The sequence below is a fragment of the Gracilinanus agilis genome, chromosome 2 (assembly GCF_016433145.1).
Source record: "Gracilinanus agilis isolate LMUSP501 chromosome 2, AgileGrace, whole genome shotgun sequence".
NCBI classification, from domain to species: Eukaryota; Metazoa; Chordata; class Mammalia; order Didelphimorphia; family Didelphidae; genus Gracilinanus; species Gracilinanus agilis.
The window spans coordinates 150181508-150208763 of record NC_058131.1 but is presented as its reverse complement, the minus strand read 5'-3'; the positions used below and the strand labels follow the sequence as shown (position 1 = coordinate 150208763).

At 37.0% G+C, this 27256-nt stretch overlaps 1 protein-coding gene across 1 annotated transcript in view; it reads left to right on the top strand.

Annotated features, from left to right (window-relative positions):
* Positions 1 to 27256, top strand: part of MERTK (MER proto-oncogene, tyrosine kinase) — a 122313-nt gene that overhangs the window by 24640 nt on the left and 70417 nt on the right. Inside the window, exons 2-4 of the mRNA XM_044659507.1 lie at positions 8795 to 9212; positions 14619 to 14719; positions 17584 to 17757. Of these exons, the coding sequence (XP_044515442.1) occupies positions 8795 to 9212; positions 14619 to 14719; positions 17584 to 17757 (693 nt within the window). The remainder of the gene's footprint in view (positions 1 to 8794; positions 9213 to 14618; positions 14720 to 17583; positions 17758 to 27256) is intronic.

The window sequence follows — 27256 nt, the reverse complement described above, 5'->3', positions numbered from 1 at the left end:
TCTTCATTTGTGTTTTGACAGAAAATGATTCATTTTACTGTGAAGGATTGATTTTGAATAGTGATATCACAAGCATTAGTGCTGGGCAGAGGTTTTGGGAATGAGGAAGAGATTTTAATCCTTTCCTGAAAGCCCTTTCAATCTGTCAAGGCATGACTTTAAACCAGGAGGCAGTTGCCAGGGAAGTGTGCTGCTCTTCCCACAAGGTCTACTCTTAAAGTTAGAACCAATGCCAAAGGAGCCATGGCTTTTGGTGGAGGTTGAGGAAAGAAAAAAGAAAAGACGGAAACCTTTGGGTTAAATAAACATAAGTGCTTCCCTAGAAATGAATGAAACAGAGCACTTAATACAGAATATCTGGTTCTGATTATCTGAGAAAAACAGTCATAGGAAATGACTATTTTAAGTGCTGAAGTTTTAGGTCCTAATGAATAGCTCCTTTGTACTTGGCCTGCATGTGAAGCATAGCCATCAATTCCCTAATATCATTAGAAGGCTCATGCACACTGCAGATTATTCAGGAACCTCCAGGATTATTTTGGGGACTTGAATCCATTTCTGGAGACATTTCCCTTGTGATAGAAATCAAGACCTTGGCTATGAGCTACCTAGGTGAACCCTCCCATCTGCAAGTTTGGTTTAGCCAAAACTGAGTACTTTCTACTTCACTAGTAAGAATGATCTCTAGTTGACTGTTTTAAATTCATATCAGATTATTTTTTTCCCGTGTGTATGCACTTAATGGTGAATATTGATTATAAATTCTTGGTGAACAGTTCTTCTCTTTCTTCCTTCCTTCCTTCCTTTCTTCCTTCCTTCCTTCCTTCCTTCCTTCCTTCCTTCCTTCCTTCTATCCTCAGTCCCTGGTATGGTCCATTATTCAGTCTGAAACTGCTAGACTGAGATTCCCTTAAGGGTGGATTCTCATGGGAGCAGAGAACAAGTACAAGCTTTGCGGTCTACAACTTACAAGCTAGTCCTAAAACTTGGGGTTCATCAGATCTTACTAGGCTACAAGTTTGGGGTTTCTAGATTCCATGTTGATAGGTCCTTACAACAACCTTGGCAGGTAGATGTTGTTTTTATCCCCATTTTATAGATGAAAAACTAAAGCAAACAGAGGATAATTGATTGGCCCAAGATCACACAGCTAATAAATGTCTCAGGCCCGATTTGACCACACCTTCCTGACTCTAGATGTAGTGTTCTTTCTGCTTCACCATCTTGCTGTCTGGAAGAAGCATAAGGCTTTCCTTGATTTTTTTTCCATTTTTCCTCCAGAGGAAGAGAATGAATGAAAAAAGCATTTATTAATTATCAATCATCTGCAAGGCATTGTACTAAGCACTAGAGATATAAATATAAACAATCAAGATAGTCTTTGCCCTTCTGGAGCTTATATTCTACAAAGACAGTATATAAATTATTGTTCACTAGGGATGAGTGTTTTGGACAGCGAAAAGAGAGGCAGGGATCACTAAAATAATAATTGCTATGTCTAGGAAAAGTAGCATTGATTTGATTGCTCTTCTCAGAGTTAGATTTGGAAAGAGTGGTGGAGGAGAGAAGAGGAAGGAAGAGTGCATACACTAGATGACATAGTATGGAGATGACAGGGAGAATAGTGGTGCACCTGAGACCAGGGGAAATGAAGTGACCACTTATCAAGCAGAGCCAGGGGTCACAGGGGTGAGAACTCCAGTAAAAGGTAGAGGCTGGAACTTCATGTAAATAATATTTTTCTGCTTTCCTTTTAATCTTGGCAACATTTGTTTTATTTGTACAAAAACTTTTAAAATTTAAATTAATGTACTCAAAATTATTCATGTTACATCTCATAATGCTCTCCATCTCTTAATGATTCATAAATTCTTCTCCTATCTCTATATCTGATAGTTAATATTTGCTTTTCATTATCCATTTTTGATCTTATCTTAGTGAATGGAATAAGATATTGGTCTATACCTCGTTTCTGCCAAACTACTTTCTAGTTGTCTTAATAGTTTTTGTCAAATAGTGATTTCTTATCTCCAAAACCTGGATCTGCTTTTGTCAAATACAACGTTACCATAATCTTTTATTACTGTTTGTTGTATGTCTGTTCTGTTCCATTAATCTACCGTTCTATCTCTTACCCAGGACCAAATAATTCTGATAATTAGTACTTTATAATACAATTTTAAATCTGGTACTGCTAGAACTTCTTCCTTTATTTTTCATTAATTATTTTGATATTCTTATTATTTTGCTGTTTCTATTGCATTTTATCTTTTTTAATTTGGCCTAGTGTCCTAACCTGTCAAGGCTGCTATGAATCCTGAATCAACCAGGTAGAATATTAGCACTCCTTCCCAGTTTTGAGTCATCTGCAAATTAGATAAGCATACCATCTATGTAATTTTATTAAAGTAACTGATTAAAATGTGAAATAGCACAAAACCAAGAAGTGATTCTTGAAGTGTTCCAATAGCAACTCAAAGATGGTGTTATGATAGCAAAAGCCCACTACAATGATAACTCTAACTACTTAAAAAAAATTTTAAGGCAAATTCTCACAATTATTGTCTATCAAAACCAAAAATGAGCGGGGAGGGGGGACGGGGGGGGGNAGACACTTCCCAGCTGTGTGACCCTGGGCAAGTCACTTGACCCCCATTGCCTACCCTTACCACTCTTCTGCCTTGGAGCCAATACACAGTATTCACTCCAAGACAGAAGGTAAGTGTTTAAAAAAAAATGGACAAGAATATTTTCTTTAAAAGGTCTACCCTGGGGGCAGCTGGGTAGCTCAGTGGATTGAGAGTCAGGCCTAGAGACAGGAGGTCCTAGGTTCAAATCTGACCTCAGACACTTCCCAGCTGTGTAGCCCTGGGCGAGTCACTTGACCCCCATTGCCCACCCTTACCACTCTTCCACCAAGGAGCCAATACACAGAAGTTAAGGGTTTAAAAAAAAAAAGTAAAAAAAAGTAAAAGGTCTACACTTTGACCCCATGGGAGAAATTTAAATGTGCTTTGTTAATGACATTTCCATAAAGGCAGAATAGCTTTGAGAAAGGTGCCTTTATACTTTATAAAACCTCTGAAACATCCTTTAGCATGGGGTCCTGACATGTGAAGGAGGGAGAAAAGGAGGTGAAGATTTCCTGTGCAACTTTCTCAAATCATATCTAGCTGCAGCTTGTATTTCTATGTAGACTTTTAGAAAAAAAAAAGAGTTCTTAAAGTTCCATATCATGGGGTTTTACTAAGTCTTTCAAATTTACTAGTCTTTCCATGAAAACTAATGCCCAAGAAAGATTTGATTGTTGAAATTTATAGATAACCTAAGCAATATTTCTTCATTAAAATAAAGAATTTTTTATACTCTTAAAAATAGTAGTATCTTAGATTCTACCTTTCAGTGAAGGAATAAAGAAACCTGAACATATTAAAAAAATAAAAATCTCACAACTAAGTTAAAAAAAACCAAATCCACAAATATAATATGGGGGAGACACGACCCATAATGTAATGTTTCTGAAAAAGATTTGTGGATTTTAGAGTATATAAGTCCATATTCTGATCTAACATTTTAAAAAGACAAAAAATTAATGTAATTTTTTTTTTGGCCCTCATTTTCTCTTTTGGTGTCAATTCTAAGACAGAAAAGTGGGTAGGGTTAGTCAGTTGGGGTTAGGGGACTTGCCAAGGGTCACACAGCTAGGAAAAACTAATGTAATCTTAAACTGCATTAAAGGGAGCATGAAAGAGGGAATAGTTCTGCCTTCAGGTTTGCTTGAATTTTGCCCTAGTCAAATTATGTCATCATAATAATAACTAACATTTAGAAGTGCGTTACATTTTATCTCTGTAGCTAGCATTGTGTTTAGTTCCGGGTACTACATTTTAAGAAGGACTTTGATACATAAAGGTCATCTAAAGGAACTAGCAATGTCTAGCCTAGAATAGAGAATTTGGGGCTTTGGAGAAGCCTGGATAACTCTCTTAAAAGACTTTCACATGGAAAAGGGACTAGAATTGTGCTGCTTGGGCCCAGAGGACAGAGGACAGAATCTGATGTGGTGGGTAGAAGTTACAAAGAAACTGATTCTCCCCTTGATACAAAGAAATAACTGTCCTAGGTATTAGAGCTATCCAGAAGTGGAATAGGCTACCTCTCTGTGGATTGTTCCCTTACGCGAGGCTTTCAAATCTGGGCTGGATGACCAGTTATTAAGTATCTTGCAGAAGAAATTCTTGGTTAGCCACAAGGCTGGACTAAATGGCCTTTTGGAGCTCTGTACTTAACAACATGCATACTTATCCCAAGACACCACTAAGCATACTGTCTCAAAGTCCTTAAATAGTTCATGGGTGTTAGTCTTGTCCTTTCAACTGTCTTGTGAGATGTTTAAGGATATGGGCTTTATTTCATAATCTCTGTATCCCTTTTATCAGCCAATCAGGGCATCAATGGATACCCAGTAGATCACTTCAGGCAGTGATAGTATTGGGTATGTATGTCTAGGCTTAGGAAACACTTCAGAATAAAGAATAGTGGTTTCTTTTTCTGATCCAGTAAGGAGAGACAGAAGGAACACTCTGGATTTTAGGATGATCCGGTGGTCCCTAGCTTTAAGCAGTTGTTATTTTTGAAGGAGAGCCTCTGCTAAAATGAATACTCAATAGCATATCCTAAAGGATTCTTTTTAGGATAATAGTCTTCAGCCTTTTCCTTATGCCAAGTGATCCTTTTGATGTTATTTCTTTTCTTTTGGAGATGACTAGGCAAAGAACTGAAGCTGTGATTTCATTAGTATAAGGAACTTCTTGTGAGGAGTGACTTAACCAGGGTCACACAGCCTATATGTATCAGAGGTGGAATGGGCATCCAGAATTTCCTGATTCCTGGGGCAACTTTCTTGCCCTTTTGCCTCCTCCCTTTGAATTTCCAAAAAGATTGTGATTACTGTCAAGTCTTTCTGGAAAGGGGAAAGGTGCTTCATTTATTAGCACTGCTAATAAAATGATTTGCTCTTTCAGCACATCTGATTGTTGGGTTGAAGCTAGATTTATTTAGCTTTCATCTGGCCCAGAACAAGGACTTGAGATGCTTCTTAGAATGTGAATATGAAGAGAATTAGAATATGACTGAGGAGAGGAATATGGCAATGATAATGGCAACGACAACCAGCTTGGAGATGAAATCAGATGGGCCTTCATGATTGACTATTTAAAAAAAACCATTACCTTGTGTCTTAGAATTGATACCAAGTCTTGATTCTAAGGTAGAAGGATGGTAGGGACTAGGCAACTGGGGTCAAGTAACTTATCCAGGGTCATAGAGCTAGGAAATATTTAGGACCAGATTTGAACCGAGGCCCTCTTGTCTCCAGGTTTGACTCTTGAGCCAGTGAGCCACCTAACTGCCCCAGGCAATTAATATTAACGAGCTGAGACTGACTGGGTACCAGTCTAGAAAATGGTCACCTTTTACATTCTCTGCCTCTCTCCCTGCATGTCTCCCAGTATGCTTTTTCTCTCTGCCTCTTTCATTCCTTTGGGATTATAGGAGGTCTCTGTCTCCCACCTGAGGACTAAGCTCTGCCACGCAAGGTAAGAAACTGGAGAGGATCCCTCAGGACAGAATTAAAAGACTTTACTAAATTTCATTCCTTTTGCAAACCTTTCTTTTGTGCGAGTGGAAAACAAAAACAAAGTAATCATGCCATTTAAATTTATTTCAAATAATCACTTTTGGGGACTCCTATCAAGTATAAGGGCCAAGTTCCTCTTTCATCTCCTGGCTTTGAGATTTGTTTCCCAAAAAGTATTGTTTTATTCCCAAATAATCTGACATGGAGAAGATCATTCACTAATAAAAGCTTCTGCTCTTTAATCAATGAATATTGTGGGAAGTAAAGATGTCCCTAATACTTATGACTAGAGTTGATGGATGAAAGAAAAGCAACTTCAGACATTTAAAATGTTCACATAGCACTCCTGGCTGGGAGAAACTGCTAATATTTAACATTTATCTAAAAAACCAAGTTGTCATTCAACTTTTGTTGTGATGCATTTTCAGTTATTTCTGACTCTTTGTAACCCCATTTGGAGTTTTCTTGGCAAAGATACTAGAGTGGTTTACCATTTCCTTTTCTAACCCATTTTAAAGATAAGGAAGCTGAACCAAACAGGATTAAGTGACTTGCCCAAGATCATATAGAGAAGGAGTGCTAAGGCTGGATTTAAACTCATGTCTTCCTGACTCCAGGCCTGACACTTCACTGTGCCACCTAGCTGCCCACAAATAGTTGTCAAATGACATTTAAGTGCACGGTACTGAGCTAAATACTGGGGATACAAAAAAAAAAAAAAAAAAAAAGGAGGGGTGGGAGCAAAAAACAGTCCCAGTTCTCAAGGAGCTCCTAGTCTAATGAAGGAAACATGAAAACAACTAGGTACAGATAAAATCTTTTCTGGATAATTTGGAAGTAATCAACAAAAGAAAGGCTCTAGAATTAAGGGGAAGTAAGAAACAAAGCAAATGACCATCAAATTGGGGATTGGCTAAACAAGTTGTGGAATATCCATTTGTAATAAAATGTGATAAAAAATTGGATATAATAAATGCCCAACATGTTGATAGAGAATTGTGAAAAGATCTACATAAATAGATATAGAGTGAAGGAAGCAGAGCCAAGAAAACAATATATCCAATGATTTCAATGATGTAAATGGAAAGAAACACACAAAAAATTTTTAAAATTGAATGTTGTGAAATTATAAAGAATAATCATGACTCAAAAGAAGAAATAGGAAAAGACATCCCCAATCCACCTCTTTGCAAAAGGGGAGGTATGCATATTTTCAGATTTTTAAAATGTATTTATTATTTATAATTTTTCCCCTTTTCCTTTTTGCCTTTAAAAAAAACTATTTGTTAGATGGGATGACTGAGGGGAGGGGAGGGGAAGGCTATTGAGAAAAAATATTGGAGAATCAGGGAAGGAATCTTATGTAAAGCGAAATTTTGACTGAGACAAGCAAGGAGGTGGAAATGGGGAAGGAGAGAATTCTAGACATGTGGGATAGTCAATAAAAGTCCTCTTTCCCCACAATACTCCATAGTTTGATAAGTCCTCAGAGAACGAAAGGCAGAGACTCAGCCTTAGTCCATGAGGAAAAGAAGTAAGTTCCTACAAGTAGTGTAAAACAGGCTACTTTTCCCACTGCTTTTAATAAGGCAGTGAAAAGGGAACCGAATACGGAGTCACCAGGTCTCTGGGGAAAGGATAGTGGTTCTGTGGTGTTAAGGAAGAGGAAGGTGAGTAACCTATAGGGATTACTGTGGAATGAGAAAGGATAAAGGAATTTTAATAACTGTCCCCAGCTGTGGTGCTGCCAAAAGACAAGGTCATCAGTGCCAGTGAAAGGGCATTCGAACAACTGGAAGGACAATACAAGGAAAGTGAAGTCATTTGATAAAATTGCTTCTCTCTTATGGTCAAATTTTCCACCAGGGAGGGTGGGGAAACTGGGCTATCCTGCCTAAATGTCAAAGCCTGCATCAAATGCCACCCTCTTATGGGGGCCTTCTCTGATTCTCCTTTTATCTCTCCTCTAAACCATGAGCTCTGAACCTGGGATCCACAGAACCTCAAGGGCTCCAAAGATAGATTTCGAATTGAGGCCCTATAAAACTGGATGGAAAAAATTGTACCTATTTTCACTAACCTTTGGTTTCCTTTGTAATTATATGTATCTAATTTTGTATTTAAAAACATGATTCTGAGAAAGGGTCCATAGGATTCACCATGCTGCCAATGATAATGAACAGTGAGTTATTTGCTTTTTTTCTTGGCAGTGATAGATTTTGCTGAACCATCAAGACAAATACTCTCTTCCCTTTGTGAGTGGTGACCTGCATTTACTCATTCTGTGGCTAGGTCTGTGCCCATGGCATCAAATGTGTGTCCCTGAGAAGAAACTCATTTGTTCATATGAGTATCAAACTTCTGTCAATAGTACCCAAGATCCCAGAATCTTAGGGTGTCAGTTGGAAGTTATGGTCACCAAATCCAAACCATCAATATGGAACCTTCTATAACACTGTGACAGATAAACCTCAAGCCTCTACTTTATTCATTTCAATAGTTGGGGCCTCAGTACCTAACAAATCAGCCTATAGCATCTACTATATTTGTCAATAGCTATAGTTAATTAGGACATTTTTACTTTAAAGTGAAATCTATTTCTCTGTAGATATCCATTGGAATTGCACAAAATAGCTCTAAGAATTCCTTTTCCATATAACAGCTTTTCACATAATTGAAGAAAGTTCAGTGACTTCTAAATTAATTTGATTTCAGCAATGGAAGGAACCTTAGAGAGTGTGTTATTTAAAATCATATAGACCCAAAGTGGGCATCACCACCCCCTGGTGGGTGCTGTAGCGATCCAGGGGAGCGGTGATGGCCACAGCACATTTGGGGGTGGTGAAAAACTGTAAGGGAGTGGTGATAGTATGTGACAGGGGGCACTAAGTAATATTTTTTCTGGAAAGGGGGTGGTAGGCCAAAAAAGTTTGGGAACCACTGATATAGACAGATGTCTTAGATCTAAGGAGACCTCAAGAGAGCACTGGTTTAGGAGAGGTCAGGTCTGAGTCTTGTTTTTTTAGAATAGAATTAAACAGAATTAAAATACAGAGTGATTAAATGCCTATTTCTGGGTAACACCACTACAATGCAACAAGAATCATTTCTTTACTGCTATCAAGAAAGGCTAAAATTTGATTTTTTTTCCCTCAGATTATACCGAGATGGGACAAGACAAAAAACGATACTTGACACCAACAGGACCTCCTTCTTCAGAGATTTTGCCACCTAACTACAAAGCATCTGATGCCGCTCCAACTAGAATGGACATTGCTAGCCCAGAGGTTACTCCAGTGCTATCTGGGAATCCAAGCAGAAGACATGCAGAGATGCCTGGGGCAGTACCTGAAAATATGATCTCATCTCTTGCTTTTAAGCACACAATAGGTCATGTAATACTTTCTGAACATAAAGATGTCAAATTCAATTGCTCAATCAGTGTGCCCAATACATACCTAGACACTGCAGTTATCTCTTGGTGGAAAGATGGGAAGGAGCTCCTGGGGGCTCATCATGTAATCACACACTTTTATCCAGATGATGAATTTACAGCAATTATTGCACCTTTCAGGTAAGCATTTCTCTTTCTTGTTTTCTCCTTCCCTCCTTCCCTCTCTTTCTCTCTATCCCTCTCTCCCCCTCCCCCCTTTCCTTCATAAACTTAATAACCCATCACAAATAAAAACAATTAAATGAACATATAAATTACTAGACAAAATTTTACTGCCTTAACCTCAGCCTTTTAAAAAGGCAGGTTCAAATGACTTGAAAAGCAGCAAAGAAGAAAAGAAAGTGTTTCTTTGGGTTCCCTTCTATTTTTATTTTCATTCTTGCTTTTTTAAAAAATAGTTGTATTCAGCATGTATACAGGTATATATACAAAATAAGTCTTGCTGAGACTGCTCTGTTTTTTACTTTGTTTAGGTGTTTCCTTACATGCTTAAGGTATATAATTTTTATAGCACCATAATATTCTATTATGTTAATATACCCAGATCTGATGAACTGTGAGCTAATTCCATTTATGCAATCCAAGTTAAATATTAAGAATTATGGCACTTAATGAAGGTGAATTTATAATGCTTTTTTGTTCATATCAATTTCATTCAATTTAGCAATCATTTGTTAGGTGCCTTTTATATACAAAGCATTGTTCTAGGTGCTGGGGATACAAAATAAAAAGGGAAACCACCATGTATCTGAGGAGCTTAATTCTATTAGGAGAAGTAATATAACATATTCACACAGAAGTAAAAAGAAGGTAAATTGTAAATTGGACACAGCACTAGCAACTGAGAGAAAGAGATCAGGGAATGCCTTCTGAAGGAGGTGGCATCCAAAGCATGCCTTGAGGAAAGCTAAGGATTTTAATGTGGCTGTGAGAAGGTTTGGGGATCTATTTATGAAAAGGAATGAAGGTAGGAGGTTATGGTATGGGAGAAGACAGCAGGCCAGTTTGACTAAAAGAGAGAATGCATGAAGATATAGACATAAATCTGGAAAGGGAGGTGGGAACCATATTGCTTTAAGTGCTGGGCTGGTGATTTTCAATTTATCCTAGAAGAATTGGGATCCACTGAAGATTGTGAATAAAGGAACCATGTGATCAGACCCTTGTTAAGTATATTCATATGGAGGATGTCTTTGTGAGGATGAGTTTGTGAGAGAAGAGACAGGAAGCAAAGAGACTAATTAGAAGGTTTGGGTAATAATCTTGGTAAAGGTTGTGAGGACCTGAGCTAATGTAGAAGTCCTATGAGTGAAGAAAAGGACAGTTTTGAGAGGTCTTGTGAAAGAATAGACAAAGTTTGGCAACTGATAGACTAGGGAACTGGGAAAGAGAAGAATCAACGATGATTCTGTGTTTATGAAGAGAGAAGACTAGGAGGATGGCAATTTCCCCAATAGAAATTGGGATTGCATGCTGGGCTAGACCTGATTCCCTTAGTAGTTTAGGTTCCATATTGGAAAGAATTCAGATAATTTCATTAAACAATGAACAAAAAAGAGGTCATTGAACAATTAACAAAAAGGGATTTACTTAGCTTTAGCTGGGGAAGGATATTCAGCAAAGATCAAGGAAGAGGAGGTGGGGGAAAAGGAATGAGCATTTATTAAGTGCGTGGTATATGACTAGTATTTATTAAGTATCCTCTGTGTGCTTAATGACATTATACAACTCTGCTTGACTTAAATCCAATTCACATCCAGCCATGGCTCTGTGATGTCATTGGTCCTCTTTGAAATAAAGGCCAAACAATTTGCTTTGTGTTAGGCGCATAGTAGACACTTTATAGATATGCTAAACACTTTACAAGCATTCTCTTATTTGATCCTCCCAACAATTTTGTTGAGACTGGTACTATCATAATCTCCATTATACAGTTGAGGAAACTGAGGCAGACAGATCTTAAGTGACTTTCCCAGAATCACAATAGCTAGTAAGTATCTGAGACTGGCTTTGAACTCAGATCATCCTGATTGTGGACTACTTCAAAGAGATTCAACTGAAGCTCACCTTCTCCTGAACTACTCATTGTTGTCTGCCCGCCAAGTGCCCTTGAAGCAATCTGGGTCATTATTATTTGATCTCATACAATCAGAAAATAATGTCAAAAGCTTGGACCTTTAGTTTCCTGAGCCATTCAAATATCAAGATCAGTTTCAATACCTTTTAAGGAAAAACTAGCTTAGCTTGAATGAGACAGAGTGGGGAATTTAGGATGTTGTTCCCACCCCAGTTGGGTTTTAGGGGAAAAGGGCTACATTTTGGACATGCTGAAATTGAGCAGACAGCTGGTAGTAGTGTGGAATTGGAATTCAGGTTTTGGAAGGAGGGAAATTAATAAGATTAAATCAAATTCTCAAATGGCTTTTTTGTTGCAATACTTTATGTTTTCCCTCTATACCTTTTGGGTCTCTTAGCTAGGAACTTTTTGCTATGACTTACTGATCAGATTCCTCCTAAAGTAGGCAGATATCATTTTACTTTTGTACCCACTAACTAAAAACTGCAGATAGGAAAGAGTCCTATAAAGCAAAAGCTGGGCTAGTTTACCCATAATTACTCCACTAAGTAATACAAATATAATTTTCTATAAAACAAAACTTTCTGCCTGTTGTTCTTGGACTAGGGCCTTGGTACAATCTTATGACTTTCAGAGAGAAAAAGCATGACTGAAAAGGAAGAAAGATATAAAAAGATTTTGCAAAGTTTTCTATGGTTTCTTTGCAGGAAACAAGCTCAGAACCACCATCATCCTAGTTATCCTATGTTGTATATTCTATTGGCATTTTCATACATAACAATTTCTTGAGGATTTTTTTTAATATAGGCAATAGGGTTCTTTAGCTTCTGTGAAAATCACACAGCCTTCAGTCAGTCAGTCAATCAATAAACATTAGTAAGGGTTTACGGTGTGCCAGGTAGTGTGCTAAGTAAGAAGATATAAATGCAAGCAAAAAGAAAGATAGCCCCAGCCCTCAAGCAGCTTACTTTTTAAACTGAGAATAACAACACATAAAAAGAGAGCTGAAAAAGCAAGAATCAGGGGGAGGTGAGGAGGCTGAAGCAGGATCATGATTACTAAGTCCAGAGAATGAGGGATGGCCTGTCTAGAGACTTTCTCCAAAATGGCGATTCTGGGAAAAGCTCATTAATGGGAAGATGAGTCCATACAATTTGCCTTTTTTGGAAGGTAAAACTTTGTAATGTTTTCATTGGGTTACCACTTTGGGCCTTTTGACTAGTAAGCTTGAAAGTTCAAAAATTAGAAACTCATTTGATTATCCTATATTGTAAGTTTCTAATTTTTGAACTTTCTTCTGTGGATTCGAATCTTCCTAAGGTAATATTTTGAGACAGTTGGTAGGAAATGCATTCTCTTCTATTTGCCATCAGGGAAATGAGACATGTTCAAGCTTAGGAAACTGAATTATATTCCTCAGAAAGGGAAAAACACTCTTAAAAATTAAATTCCCATATAGTTAAGTATCTACTATTTATTTGCTCAGCATTGCACTAGACATATTGGGACACAAAGATAAAAGTAAAATGATTTCTAAACTCACAGCGCTTATAGTCTCCAGGGGGAATATAAAATAGCAAGCTTTAATTAGGCATGTTACACTGATGAGAAGGGGGCCCCACTGCACTGAGGCTCTACCACCAGAATAAGTATGATTGCTGGGGGGATGGGGCAGAAATGAGAATCAAAACCATATGGAAAAAGAATGAGGTGTATGTCATCCCTATTGCCCTCTCTGCCACCAAAGAAATACCTGGGATTTTTCCAGTGGTACTACAGAGTAGCTTGTAGTACTTTGATTCAGCTACAAGAAGTAGTTTTTTTTATCCACCTCTGCTATAGTCCATAGAACATTAACTATAAAAGTAATAGCAGAAAATGACTTATCTCAGAATATTTCTTTTGTGAACTCCATTGAAAAAGCTAAGAACACAAGAATGAGGTAGGGAATGAGTTAGGATCTCAAGTGATGGAGGGAATACTTATATCCATTAGATCAGGCAACTGAATACTTTGAACACCAAAACAACGATAGCTATAAAATAATAATAATAACTTGGTGTAGTATAGTGTTGCTGGTTCATAGCAGAATTATATGAAATTAATAGGGGAGGCACCATCTGAGGAGCAAATACATATTTCATGGAAAACAGCAATGAGCTGGAGAAAGAATTAAGCACAGGCGAAGGACACTAAGATGCCATTTTTACTCTTTTTTCCTTTTACAATCCTTAGTGTCCTATAAGATTCAGTCAAGATACTATTTTTTCCTCGAAGGCTAAACTTATCAGCTAAGTTGTCTGTGCTCTCTTCCTCTTCATATTATTTTGTATTTACTTCTCTGCATTATGTGTTATATTACTCTCCATCTTCAGTCTCATTGAATATAAGCTCCTTGGGGTCAGGGACTATTTTGGTTTTTCACATTTGTATTTCTAGAGCTTAGCACAATGTCTTACATCTAGTAAGTATGAATAAATATTGAATTGGTTTGAATGGACATTCCTTCAGCTCCCAGGGGTTCATGAAATTACATGTATAAATCTCCAGTCTCATTCAGAAAATGGGAATTGTTGACAGGAAGTCATTTAACATGGGTGGTCATACCTGTGCCATTTGTGTTTTGGCAGACAAAGAATAAAAATAATAGCAGAGCTCATATATAGCACATTAAGGTTTGCATACAATTTTTTTATGTTAACTCATTTGATCTTTAGTAGGTGCTACTAGTATCCCCATTTTCAGATAAGGAAATTGAGGCAGAGAAAGGTTAAATGACTTGTCCAAGGTCACAAAGCTAGTCAGTATCTAATGCAGGATTCAAACTCAGTTCTTCTTGACTCCAAGGTCTACACTATATCTAATGTACCATCTAGCATACAATATGAATGTGATCACTGAATTTCTCCACATCTATCTTGCTATACTGACATTTAGATGGCACTATTTTTTAAAGTTTTGTTGATAGATTTTGTTTTTCCAACAGTCATTTTTACTTGATCTTAGCCTAAATAAGATTAAAAAAGTGGTTGAATTGAACTTGCCTTGAAACAAAGAAAAAGAGTTAAGCAAAAATCAACCAATAGCAACCAGTTTAAAAGTGTATGCAACACTCTGCCCTTCTAGTCTGTCACTTCTTTTCTTAGATGTAGCTTCTGAAGATTAAAGGGGTTGGAAATGGGAAAGAGGAAGGAAAAAAACAGCATGTGCCCAACAGTTCCCCTTCCTGTTTGTCAACCATTGGTATTTACAGTATGGAAAAACGTGTGGGGTCTGCGTGGGGTTTAGGAAATGTAGAAGAGGGAAGAGGGAACAAGGAACTGAAAGTTTCAAAGCCATGGCCACCTTGTCAATGGTCTTCCAACCAATGTCTCATTTCTGTTGTGAGGACTGTTCAAGAGAGTCAATAACCCAAGAAGTAAAAATCTTTTTTTTTATTTCCTTTTAAGCATAAACAATGTACAGCGCTCTGATAATGGGTCCTACTTTTGTAAATTAAGAATCAACAGTGATGAAATTGTGTCTGAGCCCATCTACATTGAAGTACAAGGTAAGGCTAAAGACAAATGATTGACTAGGGCTGCTTACTGAAGGCTTTGTTAGGCTCATGTGAAGTAAAATCTGTGGATATTAATCTCCATTTTGATAGATAAAATATTTATTAAACACCAGTGTTTCTCCCCCATTAGACAGTGAGCTCCTTTTGCTTTTTTTTTTGGATCCTGAGCACTTAGCACAGTGCCTGGCATGTAGTAGGTACTCAATAAATATCTATTGGCATGACTACTACGTGGCAGGTGCTGCCTTCACTCTGGGAATGCAGATACAAATGAGCAAAGCTGTCATTTGAGAGAACACTGTATACAAAGGAGACATGGAGATGGAGGGGAGACACCTCACCCAGGTGAGGAAAGGTGAGAGATGCCTGGCTGGGAAGTAAGGTAGAGGGCTGGATCTGGGCAAGGTTAGGTCAAATTCCTTACCCAAGGTTGTCCCATGAACAGAACCCAACCTTTCCCTGGGGAGATGGCTAGAGGGCAGATAACATGGTTTAAGGATTTACTTATGTACCACAAATCTGGTCAGAGTTGTGATTTGAACTAAGATTTCTCCCGTTTCTAAGCATAGTGCTATTTCCATTACAAAATGAAGTCCCTGAAATTGCTTTCACATCTGCTTATCTACTGTTAATATTTGTTGTGCAAACAGATATTGCTTATTTGGCATTTTTCACTACTGTCATTTGGTAAATGATTTTTTTGTCATGTGACAAATGTCAAATGACTAGTAGTCCCAAATCACTTTTAAGGAAAATGAAACATAAAGTGGGTGAGTATCTCTTTTGGGTTCAGACCGATATTTACCCATTGACTCCTGCCATTTCCTGGGAATTTAATATAAAATGTACTTCTTATTCTTTTTGAAAACCTATTTTAGTCAGTATCAGCCCCACCCTTTGACTGGGTGCACATACATGAGAACTAAGGGAGGATGCCAGAGGACTCTTAGCTCCCTGGCCTTTGGCCTTTTGGAAGAGGCTGGCCCCTTGTCCAGAGTGACTCCTAGCATCTGGGAAACTAGTCTCTGACCCAGACTGAGGCCAAGCCTGCCCAACCAGAGAGACCCAGAAGGAGTGATGTCAGTGACTTTATAAGAGAGGGAACTGAGGAAGTGAGGTCTTTGGGGGCTCTTTGACTCTTGGCTTTCTTGGGCTGGAGACTCTTCCTGGTGTGGCCTTTGGACTAGTTTATGGAGACGAGTGTGCAAACTCAGATTAGTTAGGCTTTTTCCTCAACTTTTACTAATAAATAATTATAAATTAATATACAGTCTCCATAGAATTTTAATCATAACATTCACTAAGATCTGAAGTCATTTTTTCTTTCTTTTTTTTTTTTGAGGATTAATTTTGTTTTGTGATAAAGACAAGAAGCATTCCCCCCCTTCCCCTCCCCATGGAAACTTTACTGTCATTCCATTCTTTGGAGAAATTGCTTAAAGAGGTTTTTTGGGGGTGGGTGGGTAGGAGAAGGGTAGCAAAGGAAAAGGGGAAAATATATGTAATCTAGAGTATTGCCCAAGACTGATCCAATAGAGCAGAGTTCATCTTTGAGGGTTTGGAACAGCTCATCAAGAGAGGCTCTCTCTAGTTTGCCACTCTGGAAAAGTTAGGGGAACCTTTCATTTGTCAGGATGCCAGGAAAATACCCAGGGAAGGAATTAGTCATTACATCCAAATAGCTTTGTATAAATTCTTGAGTCTCCAAACAACCAATTTTCCCATTCCTAGGACATCTAAAATGGAACCAGAGAGTTATTCTGATCTTAAGATAAAACTTTAGAAACTTTTGAATCTGTTTAATTTATAGTACATGCACCAAATATATATTGATTTGCATGCTTGGAGGTATTGCTAAGCTTCTATTTTAAATGACCCTATTTTGGGGCTTCTAGTGGGAGAATTTGCCAGTTAGGATTTTAACTATTTAGTTATTCAAAGGAGATAATATATGTAAAAGTGTTTTGAAAACTATAAAAATGCTAAATAGATAAGATGACATTAAAGAATTTCTGTCCTTTTCCTTTTTTTGCCTCCTCCTCTTTCTTCCTCTTTCCTCTTCCATCTTTTTTCTTCTTCAGTTCCCTATCTCAATGCCACTACTGATCAGCATTAGAGTTTTGACTTGTTCTGTTTCTGATATGGACTAATTCATAACTTTTTGGGTTTCCTATCCCTCTCCTGGAAGGGCCCATCATATTGGAACTAGACTTATCCTAGGACCCCTGATCAGTTAGCCTAAATAAAGTAGCTCATGACTCCCAAACTCAAGTAATCTCCTAGCCCTAGTCTCCAAAGGAACAGAAATTCTAGATATGTGCCATCAGACCTTTCCCCTACTTTTTTCTATCAGTCCTCATATACCATGAATTTAAGACCTCTTTATCACCATAGTTGTCTTTCTCTGGACACTTTACAGCTCCATGATAATGGTGATGATCATAGTACTTATTACAAGCCACTTAAGGTGAAAAGACTAAAACTGAACATAAAAATGAATATATTTTTCTTTATGTTTATGGTGATAAAACAAAAACCCCATTAGTTTGCATTTCAGTGGTAAGCTACAAATATTTTAATGGCTTCTTATCATTCTTTCAAACTACTTTTTTTTCACAAGTTTTTTTTTTTAAACATTTTAACAAATGAAATGACAAAACCTTTGGAGAACTTGTATAGGAAACAAAAGTGCTTTTTAGGTTGATTGGTAAGAATTGACCTTTGTGTTCTTCTTACTTTTATTAGGCAGGCCTCAAGAAGCTTGTAAAGAAATCAACTACTATTCTAGTAGAATTGTTATTTTCTTTAGGATCTTTTCCTGTCTTTTCTTATTTTTTCCCCCTTTTCTCTTCTAGGACTTCCTTACTTCATTAAACACCCAGAGAGCATAAATGTTAGCAAAAACACAGCCTTCAATCTCACCTGTCAGGCAGTGGGACCTCCTGAACCTGTTACCATTTTTTGGATTCGGAATAGCAGCCGTATTAATGACATGCCAGAAAAATCTCCTTCTGTTCTAACTGTCTCTGGTAAGTCACATTGAATGTTCTTTTGTAAGAATTGTGATATGTAGCAAGAATTTTAATTAAAACGTTGATGGGGAACTACCTTTTGCCTCATTTCTGAGAAAAGGCCATTGGATTTGGCAATTAAGAAATTACTAGAAGATAATTCTAGAGAAAGCAGTTTCATTTCAATAATGGGGTCAGAAACCAAACTTTAAGAAGTTGAGAAGTGGGTGAGAGGAGAGGAAGAGGTGTAGAAATAGTTTATTTTTTGTTTTCCTAGGAATTTGGAGTCTTTGAGAGATCATAGACACTAAGTCATTTGGAATCTTTTAAAATTGTATTTGCTCCAGCTTCTAGCAGAGTTCTTTGCATTTATGAAATAATATGAAATAATACTTGGTCTCTCTTAGAATGGAAAAAAATACAGGTAGGTATACCTCGAGGGGAAAAAACTCACACTGATTATGTCACCCTTAGATTTTGCACAAAACAAAATTGCTGGTTTTGATCCAAACCTACATCTTCATTTCAGTAGGAAATGCTCCTTGCAGAAACTCTTTTTCACCAAAGCAAATCATCAGCTTTACTATGACTTATAGGTATAGAGAGTTGCCTGGGGAATTGAGTGGTTAAGTGACTTGCCCTGGGTCACACTTTTAAAAATTCATTTCTAGAATAAAGACCTTTATTTTTATTTCAAACCAAACAACTCATTTTACTCTCTTTTCTCTTCTCTTCTCTTCTCTTCTCTTCTCTTCTCTTCTCTTCTCTTCTCTTCTCTTCTCTTCTCTTCTCTTCTCTTCTTTTCTTTTCTTTTTTCTTTTCCTTACCTTCCATCTTGAAGTCCAGCTTCCCCTCTATCTTTTATTTTCTAATGGGATAGTCAGAGGTCTTCTGATTCAAGGTTGACAATATACCACTTATATCCACTTATACTACATGTTCTGGATATGCTGGGGTCGGGGTAGGGGAAAAGATATACAATATTTTGACTAATATGGCTTATGAGCCATATAAGAACAATGTCTTCAAGTTATGTATATCATAAATGTAGTTTCATAAAGCTAGAGGAGACCTTAAAAGATGGCATTGAGGGGGCAGATGGGTGGCTCTGTGGATTGAGAGTCAGGACTAGAGATGGGAGGTCCTGGGTTCAAATCTGGCCTCAGACACTTCCTAGCTGTGTGACTCTGGGCAAGTCACTTGACCCCCATTGCCTAACCCTTACCTCTCTTCTGCCTTATAACCAATACATAGTATTGATTTTTAAGATGGAAGGTAAGAGTTAGGAAAAAAAATAAGATGGGATTGATCCTCTTTGAAAACCAAGGACAAACAAGAAGACTGAAGGTTAAAAAGATTGTGACTTTCCCAAGGTCATATGACCATTTAGGGAAAAGCTAGAAGAAGGACCTGGGTTTCTTGGTTCCTTGTTTATTTGTCTTTCTTTCTTTTTTTTTTTTTAATTAAGTTCATTCATTTATTTAAGAGTATTTTTCCATGGTCACATGAATCATGTTCTTTCCCTCCCCTCCTCCTACCTCCCTTCCGTAGCCAACAAGCAATTCTACTAGGTTTTACATGTTCTATTTGTCTTTCTACTATACAACACTGCCTCAGTTATGCTATGGATCCAGTCTCGTTATTTATCATTACTATAGTATTCTGTATCTCTTTCATTTCACTACAGAAAGCCTGTAATAGAGGTGCCATTTGCATCCTCTGACCGCAGTGTTATGATGGAGTTCTGCCAAAATCTCATTATGAGATTAGTCATAATTTAGTCTAAACAATCCTTCATATGTGGTTTTAAGCGATGAGTTCATCACTTCATTGAATGACTGCAGTAATCAGATTGAAATCTATTTATTTGATATTTGCCAAGGTAGTAAATATCCTTCTCAGTCACTTGAGAATGACAAAGTGGGGCTTATAGTCTTTATTCTTATTTACATAATGATTCCAAATTTAGCTTCATGAAAAACTTTGACTTAAGTTTAGTCTCTGAAGTCTAAATTGAAGCCAGTTTCTATAAAACTATAAAATATTCCATACAAGTTCAGGCTATTTTCTCATTTTTTATGACTTTGGAAAACAGCTCAAGCTGATGCTAAAGACTTGTCCTAGGAGTGGGTTCTAAGATTATTAAATTTTCAGAATGAACATTTAATCCTCAGAAATTGACAAAGGCTAAAACTGAGGACTTGATTTGTTGTTGTTGTTGTTGATAGTCTAGACTTAAGAAAACGTTAATTTGTAGATTAAACTTAAAAATATGTTCTCTGGGGGATAGAGAGCCAGATTTGAAGATGAAAGGTCCTGGGTTCAAATCTGACCTTGGACACTTCTTAGTTGTATGACCCTATGCAAGTCACTTAACTCCAAGTTGCCTGGCCCTTACTCTTCTAATTTGATATTGATTCTAAGATAGAAGGTAAGAGTTTAAAAATTTAAAAAGTATGTCCTGTGTATACTTTCCCCACTTTGTTAAACATTTACTAGTACACTCTGGTGGTCTCAAACAACAGTTGTTCAATTACCAATTAATAGAATTCAGGTAGGTTAGATTGACCTAGTGCTTATCCCCAGAGGGTTTGTAATCTTAACACTGGCATGATTAGTCACGAGAAAAATGCAACAACTTGGATTTATACAGAAGTTTTTAATCTTTTTAAATTTTAACCCTTACCTTCTGTCTTAGAATCAATACTGGGTATTGGCTCCAAGGCAGAAGAGTGGTAAGGGATAGGCAATGGGGGTTTAGTGACTTGCCCAGGGCACATAGCTAGGAAGTGTCTGTGGCCAAATGAGTTTTTATCTTTTTGAGGCTCTTTTTTCTTCTGTTTGCTCATATTACCCTCGAGGAAACCCTGGAATAGATATTATTATATCAATTTTATATACAAATGCAGTTTCATCCATTTCCATGTTGTATTTTATAAACATTAGTGTTATATTTCAGATCTCTTTCACTTCAGAACAGAAAGACTAGAATAGAGGTGTTATTCTCATTCTCTAACCATAGTGGTAATTATTAAAAAGTACTAGATCTCAAGTCTCAGGACTCCAAGGACTTCTGAGAATATAGTAGATATTTAATAGATGTATCATTTTGACTGACTACCATCTTGCAGGAAGCCATACTTATGTTGAACAAATGTGTTTTTAAAGACAAGGCTTGGATGTTTTTTTAGCTTATAAATTATGCATGAGAAAAGAGATCAGTGATTGGAATTTTGCTACTAAAGGGAGAGTTTGGCAGGCTCTTTGTTTACCTAGTGACATTTGTGAAGGGTCAGAGGAAAGAATACTACTGGAATCAGTCAGGAGACACCTGATTTTGAAGCCTTCCTCTGATACTGATTAACTGAGTCTCCTTTCTGATCCTTAGTTTCCTCATCTGCAGAATGAGGTAATAATACGAATAGTGCCTACCTCACAGGGTTGTTATGAGAATGTAAATAAAGTGCTATATCAATGTCAGTAGTCATTATAGAATTACAATATATAATTAGTTGACCTGGCAATTAGTTGGTCATCTAGCCTTTGTTTAAAGGCTCCTATCGATGGAGAATTCTCTGCTTCTGAAGGCAGCCCTTTTGGACAGCTTTAATTGTTATTTTCCTTTACATCTAACTAAATTGGTCTCTTTATAATTTCCACCCATTCCTTCCTTTCTGGTCTTACCTTCTGGGATCAAGCAGCAAGAGAGACAAAGTCTTTTTCATTCTTTACATGCTGCTTTTCAAGTACTTGTCCACCCTAAGTCTTCTCATCTCTGGATTAAATGTCCTTGGTTTCTTAAACTGATCTTCACGTGACACAATCTCAAGGATTTTGCCCATCCTGGTCATGTTCCTAGATGCTCTCCATTTTATTAATGTCTTTCAAATGTAGCACCCAGAACTGAACATTTAGTTGTGGTTTGATCTAAGATTTAGTATAGTGGTACTATTACTTTTTAAGTCCTAGATACTATTTCTCAATGTAGTCTTTTGGATGACTAGATCACACTGTTGACTTCTTGAGATTGAAATCTGCCCAAAATGCTTCAGTATTTTTTCAGAAAAGCAACAGCTTCCCTCATCTTGGGCTTTTGAAACTTATTTTTTGGACCCAAGTTTACATTTATCTCTTTTTGGATTTATGAGGTGTTCAGGGAAGACTAGTACTTCTGGTGTGATGGTTTGTTGAGCCCCTTTCAGGGCTGCTTATCTACTTTTGGTGTTCACCTTTCACACAACTCTCACCTAAGCTATGTGGCATATGTAGTGGCCACAACCTTGTAAAAGTCAGCAGACAGACTACCCCGGGTTGAAAGTAGCTGACAGGTCTCAAATGAATTAGGGGAATGTCTATACTAAGCATGTGAAGACTTCCTCTAGCAAAATGGGTGGATGAGAAAACACTTTGTTACAATGATCATGAAAGCAACTGAAGTAAAAACTGTAGAATGCTTAGAGATTGGTCAGTCATTGAAGAAGCCAGTCACCCACTGTATCCCAGGCCATTGTCAATTGTCCTGACTTTTGTCTTGCTACTAGACTTGGATGACTGAGAGACTGAAGCTAATGACTTTGTGTAACTCTGCCTCATTTAAATCCAACTCAAGAAATCAGTCATGATATAATTGGTCTCCTTCAAAAATGAAGGACAAACAATAATCCCTGTTAAATTTCATCCCATTAAATTCAGCCCAACATTTTAGACTGTCAAGATCTTTTTGGAGTTCTTCATCAGCATGAAGAGAGATTCTTACCCCTCTCTCCAGAGAGAATAATATGCAAAGTATTATGGGCAGCCTGTGGCTACATGTAAAATAAAGGCTCTTATCCTATCAATGGATAAAAAAAGACCTATATCTTACACTGAAATCCTTGAACTCTGAATACTCAGACTTTGTTCAGGAAGTCATTAAGCATGACCTTAGTGCTATGAGTCCCCTAGACTGTCTTATAGGTGAAAGTCCTTTTGATGCATGAGGAACTAAACCTCTTTAGTATTAAATGAACTGACTTTACGAACAATTCAGGTATATATGAAACAGTTTGAGGTTCTAGACATTTGTATATCATTGGCTCAGAAATGTGATTTTCTAATCTGCTAGGATAAAGAACTCTAAATAGAGAAACCAAAATGCTTCAGTAGCTCTGATTGTTAGGACAGATTTGGACAAACACAGACATTTATGAACAGGAAAGTAATGAATTTTTTTCCATTAATATTTTTCTCTGATATCATAGCTATATTCAAAGAACTCTGGTTAATAATTGCTTTGTCATCACTCTATCCCCCAAACACGAATATAAAAAGCTATTCTTTATGGGCTTCAGGTGAATAGTACTCAACATATTGTCCTTTGTGGAGTTAATGCTCCTGACCCCACAGTAGAACATGGGCTTTAAATACTAAACTTAGAGTATACTCTTTGGACAGGAAACAGAGTAAAATTAACTAATTTTTGTGGAGATCTCTGAGGGGGTATGTTAGAGGGGAGAGAGCCCTGTGTCCATAGTCTAAGAATTTAACTTTCAATGTTGGCTTTGCATCAGAGAAAACACCTAATTCTGGGCTTGTTTTCTTTTTTTTGAAAAATGAGGAGGTTGGACTGGATTATCTCTAAGGTGCCTGCCAACTCTAAATCCATTATCTGATTTTGATGTTATGTATATAATATCTATGCATACTAAACCAGTGGTGCAGATGGTCATGTGTAATTTACCTAGGCAGCTAGGTGGTACAATGGATTGAGTAATGGGTTGGAGCTAGGAAGAACTGAGTTCTAACTCTTCCCCAGATATTTAGTAATGTGACTGGGCAAGCCAACCATTCTCAGCCTCAATTTCATTGTCTGTAAAAGTGTAGACGACAATAGCATCTACCTCACGTGGTTGTTGTGATGATCAAGTAAGTTAACATAAATAAAGTTACTTTACTTATAGAACTTATATAACATTCAGAACTTAAAGCACTACTATGTACATGCTATTATTATCATCACTGTTGTTATCATATGCATCTTCAACTTCCATGTATTTTACACAGGCTGTCCCCCATCCCTAGAATGCAAACATTTGTCATCTTCTCCTCTTAGAATTTTTATCTTTCTCTGAGATTCAGTTCAGATACCATCTCTTCCATTAGCCTTTCCTGATGTGCTCAGGTGAACATTTTCTCCCCTCTCAAACATTTAGTTGCCCTCTCTCCTTTTTTTTTTTTGTCACACTCTGCTTTATCTTCTATTTACCTGGGGTGTGTGATATAGCTCCTCTTATTCTTCTCTTCTCCCCTCAACCACCCACACTACCTTTTAGAGCATCTCTTTGATGCTGAGGATTTTGTTATTTAAGTTTTTCTGCATCTCATAGCGCACTTCCTTGTGCATACTTGGTGTTCAATACAGGTTTATCAAATTTTAATTTGTTGAGTGAATGAGATGAGATAAATATGATTACTTATTATTCCTCAAGTTCTGTAGCCTTATTAATGGGAGAAGAGTTACTCTTCTAAGGATTTCCAGATAGAGTATGGGAAAAAAATGACAACTTCAGACTGGCTTGAACAAACAGATTCATTGGCAATCCACATTTGAGTGCCATCAGGTCTCCAAGGAAAGAAACATTATTAGTAGTTTTGTTGCCTGAATAGATTGCATGTAAGAGGTCCTCAAAATGACTTCATTGGTTGGGGGAGAATACAACTTTGTTAGGAGAGAGACTCTGGGACTCTGCCCTGTGGTGGACAGGAACAGGTCATGGAAAAGCTTAGTTGGATTGAGGCTATTGAAGGATGAAGGAGGAGTTGGGAGAAGAACTTCATATAATATCTTCCTATTTTAAAAAATCATTCATCATTCTTCTGAGATGCCATGCTCCCTTGTTTCTATCTACTTTTATTTTTTTCTAAACTCTTACCTTCCATCTTAGAATCAATAGTAAGTATCAGTTCCAAGACAAAGTATGGTGATGGATACACAGTTGGGGTTAAGTGACTTGCCCAGGGTCACACAGTTAGGAAGTGTCTGAGGTTAGATTTGAACCTAGGATCTCCTGTCTCCAGGCCTGAATCTCTATCCACTGAGCAACCCAGCTGCCTCAAGTGATATAAGTGATATATATTTAAAACAGTACCAGATACATAGGAGGCACCTAATAAATGTCCAAAGACCCTTGTTTTTTACCTTAATTCAAGTTATAGAATGAGATTATCCCTCCAACAATGTAATTTAAAATACACAAAGCAAAAGAATCCACATTTAAACATCCAAAACAATGTATTTTTTAGTAAGCATTCAATTTTTCTTGTGACCTCCAGCTCTATAGTTTATCTTTAGGTTCCAGATCACAGTACAACAGAAATGTATTCTTTTTTATTGGTTGCTTCAATAAGAAAGTTAATGTTAGCAGAAAAGCAAGAATTGTTTATCTGATTAATTCAAAGAATTGTTTAATCTATAGTCTACAGGATTGGTCTAATTCTGTTAAAAAAAAAAAGATAAAAACAAGCCGAAAACATTGTTTTATTTTCCTCAGCAACTCTAATGTCAAGGGGACATCCTGTTACTGAATGTTCCTTGTTTCAGAGGTACACTTTGCACAAAGTGCCCTAGTTATTATTGCTTGTGAAGGGTTTTTTTCCCCCAAAAGGAGTCAAACAAGAAACCAGGGGCATGTATTATAAGTAAAGATGGTTCATTTTAGATAAAAAAATAAACATTTCTTAATTGTTTCATGATATCAAATACAAGAAGATATAGGACATGTCTCTTCCACAAAATGACTAATATGGAATAATGTTTTACATGGTTTCATATGTAAAAATATATATATCAGATTGTTTACTATCTGAAGGAGAGGGAAAAGGGGGTAAGGACTAAGAGAGGGAGAAAATTTAGAACTTACAAAATTTAAAAAAGACTGTTAAAAGAATATTAAATAATAAATATTCAAATAAAAATTAAATAAAACTGTTTTTACATGTAATTGAGAAAAATAGAATATTATTTAAAGAAAAAGAATAAATGGGACACTCATGGAACTCTAGGTAGCATTACAATAGAACAAACATGTTTGGTCTTGAATCCTTAAGGCACTTTGAGTTGTTTAGACACAGATAACCAGAGATCCCTTTTAATTCTGAAACCTGTTGCTAGATAAAGTCTATATTTCTTATCAATGTCATTTAACTGTAAATCACTCTCATCTTATACACATTTTACAAAAACAAAGAGGAAGATAAAATGATTTTATGCCAAATCTGAAATTATTTCCTCATGTTTAGCAGGCCTACTTTTTCAATATTATAGAACCGCAAAAATTCAAGGCTGGAAAGAATTCAGTGACCATCTAGTTCAACTTATACTTGAAAAAAGTTCCACTCTATAGCATATACACCAAGTCACCCATCCTGGAAGGTGCTTCTCTAATGAGGAGGGAATATTTTTACCAATGCCTTCATTTCTTAGATAACTACCAACATCTAAACCAATCTTAAAATTAAGCATAAAAATAATCACATATCCATTTTGTAATGGCTTTCTTCCCTGCTATTTGAGTGAGTTATGAGAAATAAAAATCCTTCATATTTCCTTTTTTCCTCCTTCGCTACTTTCCTCAGACATATTTTGATCTCTTTGGGCAAGTGACACTTAGTAACACTGACCTGGATGCCTACTGACAATTTGCTCTCTAATCTCCTAAACTGGCAAAGCCTTTCTTTAGTGCCAATTTGGCCTAGATTATCTCTACTGCATCATTTTTTGTCTCCCTGATGTGTGTTCAGCAAACCACCCACTTATCTCTTGGATCCCAGCTGCAACTTTGTGCCTCCCACACATGTACTGAAAGCTGACCCTTCCCTAAAGATAGCTAAAGTCAAAAGACTCATGGAATCTCAGATTTGGGATGGATTTCAGAGGTTACCGACTTCTGTACAATAATGGAACCCCACTTTCACATATCCAGCTAAAAAGATATCCTAGTTGCCTTCCTGTTTGTCTTCTTTGGGACACGTTCTAATTTATCCATGTCCTTCCTAAAATGCTGGCCATATATTATCAATGTCCCCATTTTATTTTCCTCTTAACTAGGTATACTGGACTTCTCATGTATGTAGAAAAAAGAAGCAGAGAAATATCTCTAAATGGTGGCATCCTGAACTGCTGGAAAATTTTCCTTGCGTGGCATTTTTTCCTGTGAGACCCCCTTCATAAAGCCAGGCCTTAGGTTTATGCACCAACATCTCATTGCTTAGGAGCTTAAAGTATTTTCTATCTTTGTTGTTATTTGGTATTGTTTTAAACCTCATTTCACTTATAGTACCCATTTAAAACAGATAATATATTCCATGTATCTTCCTTCCTCCCTCCCTCCTTCCCTCCCTCCCTCCTTCCCTTCCTCCCTTCCTTCCTCCCTCCCTCCCTCCCTCTTTCTTTCTTTCTTTCTTTCTTTCTTTCTTTCTTTCTTTCTTTCTTTCTTTCTTTCTTTCTTTCTTTCTTTCTTTCTTTCTTTCTTTCTTTCTC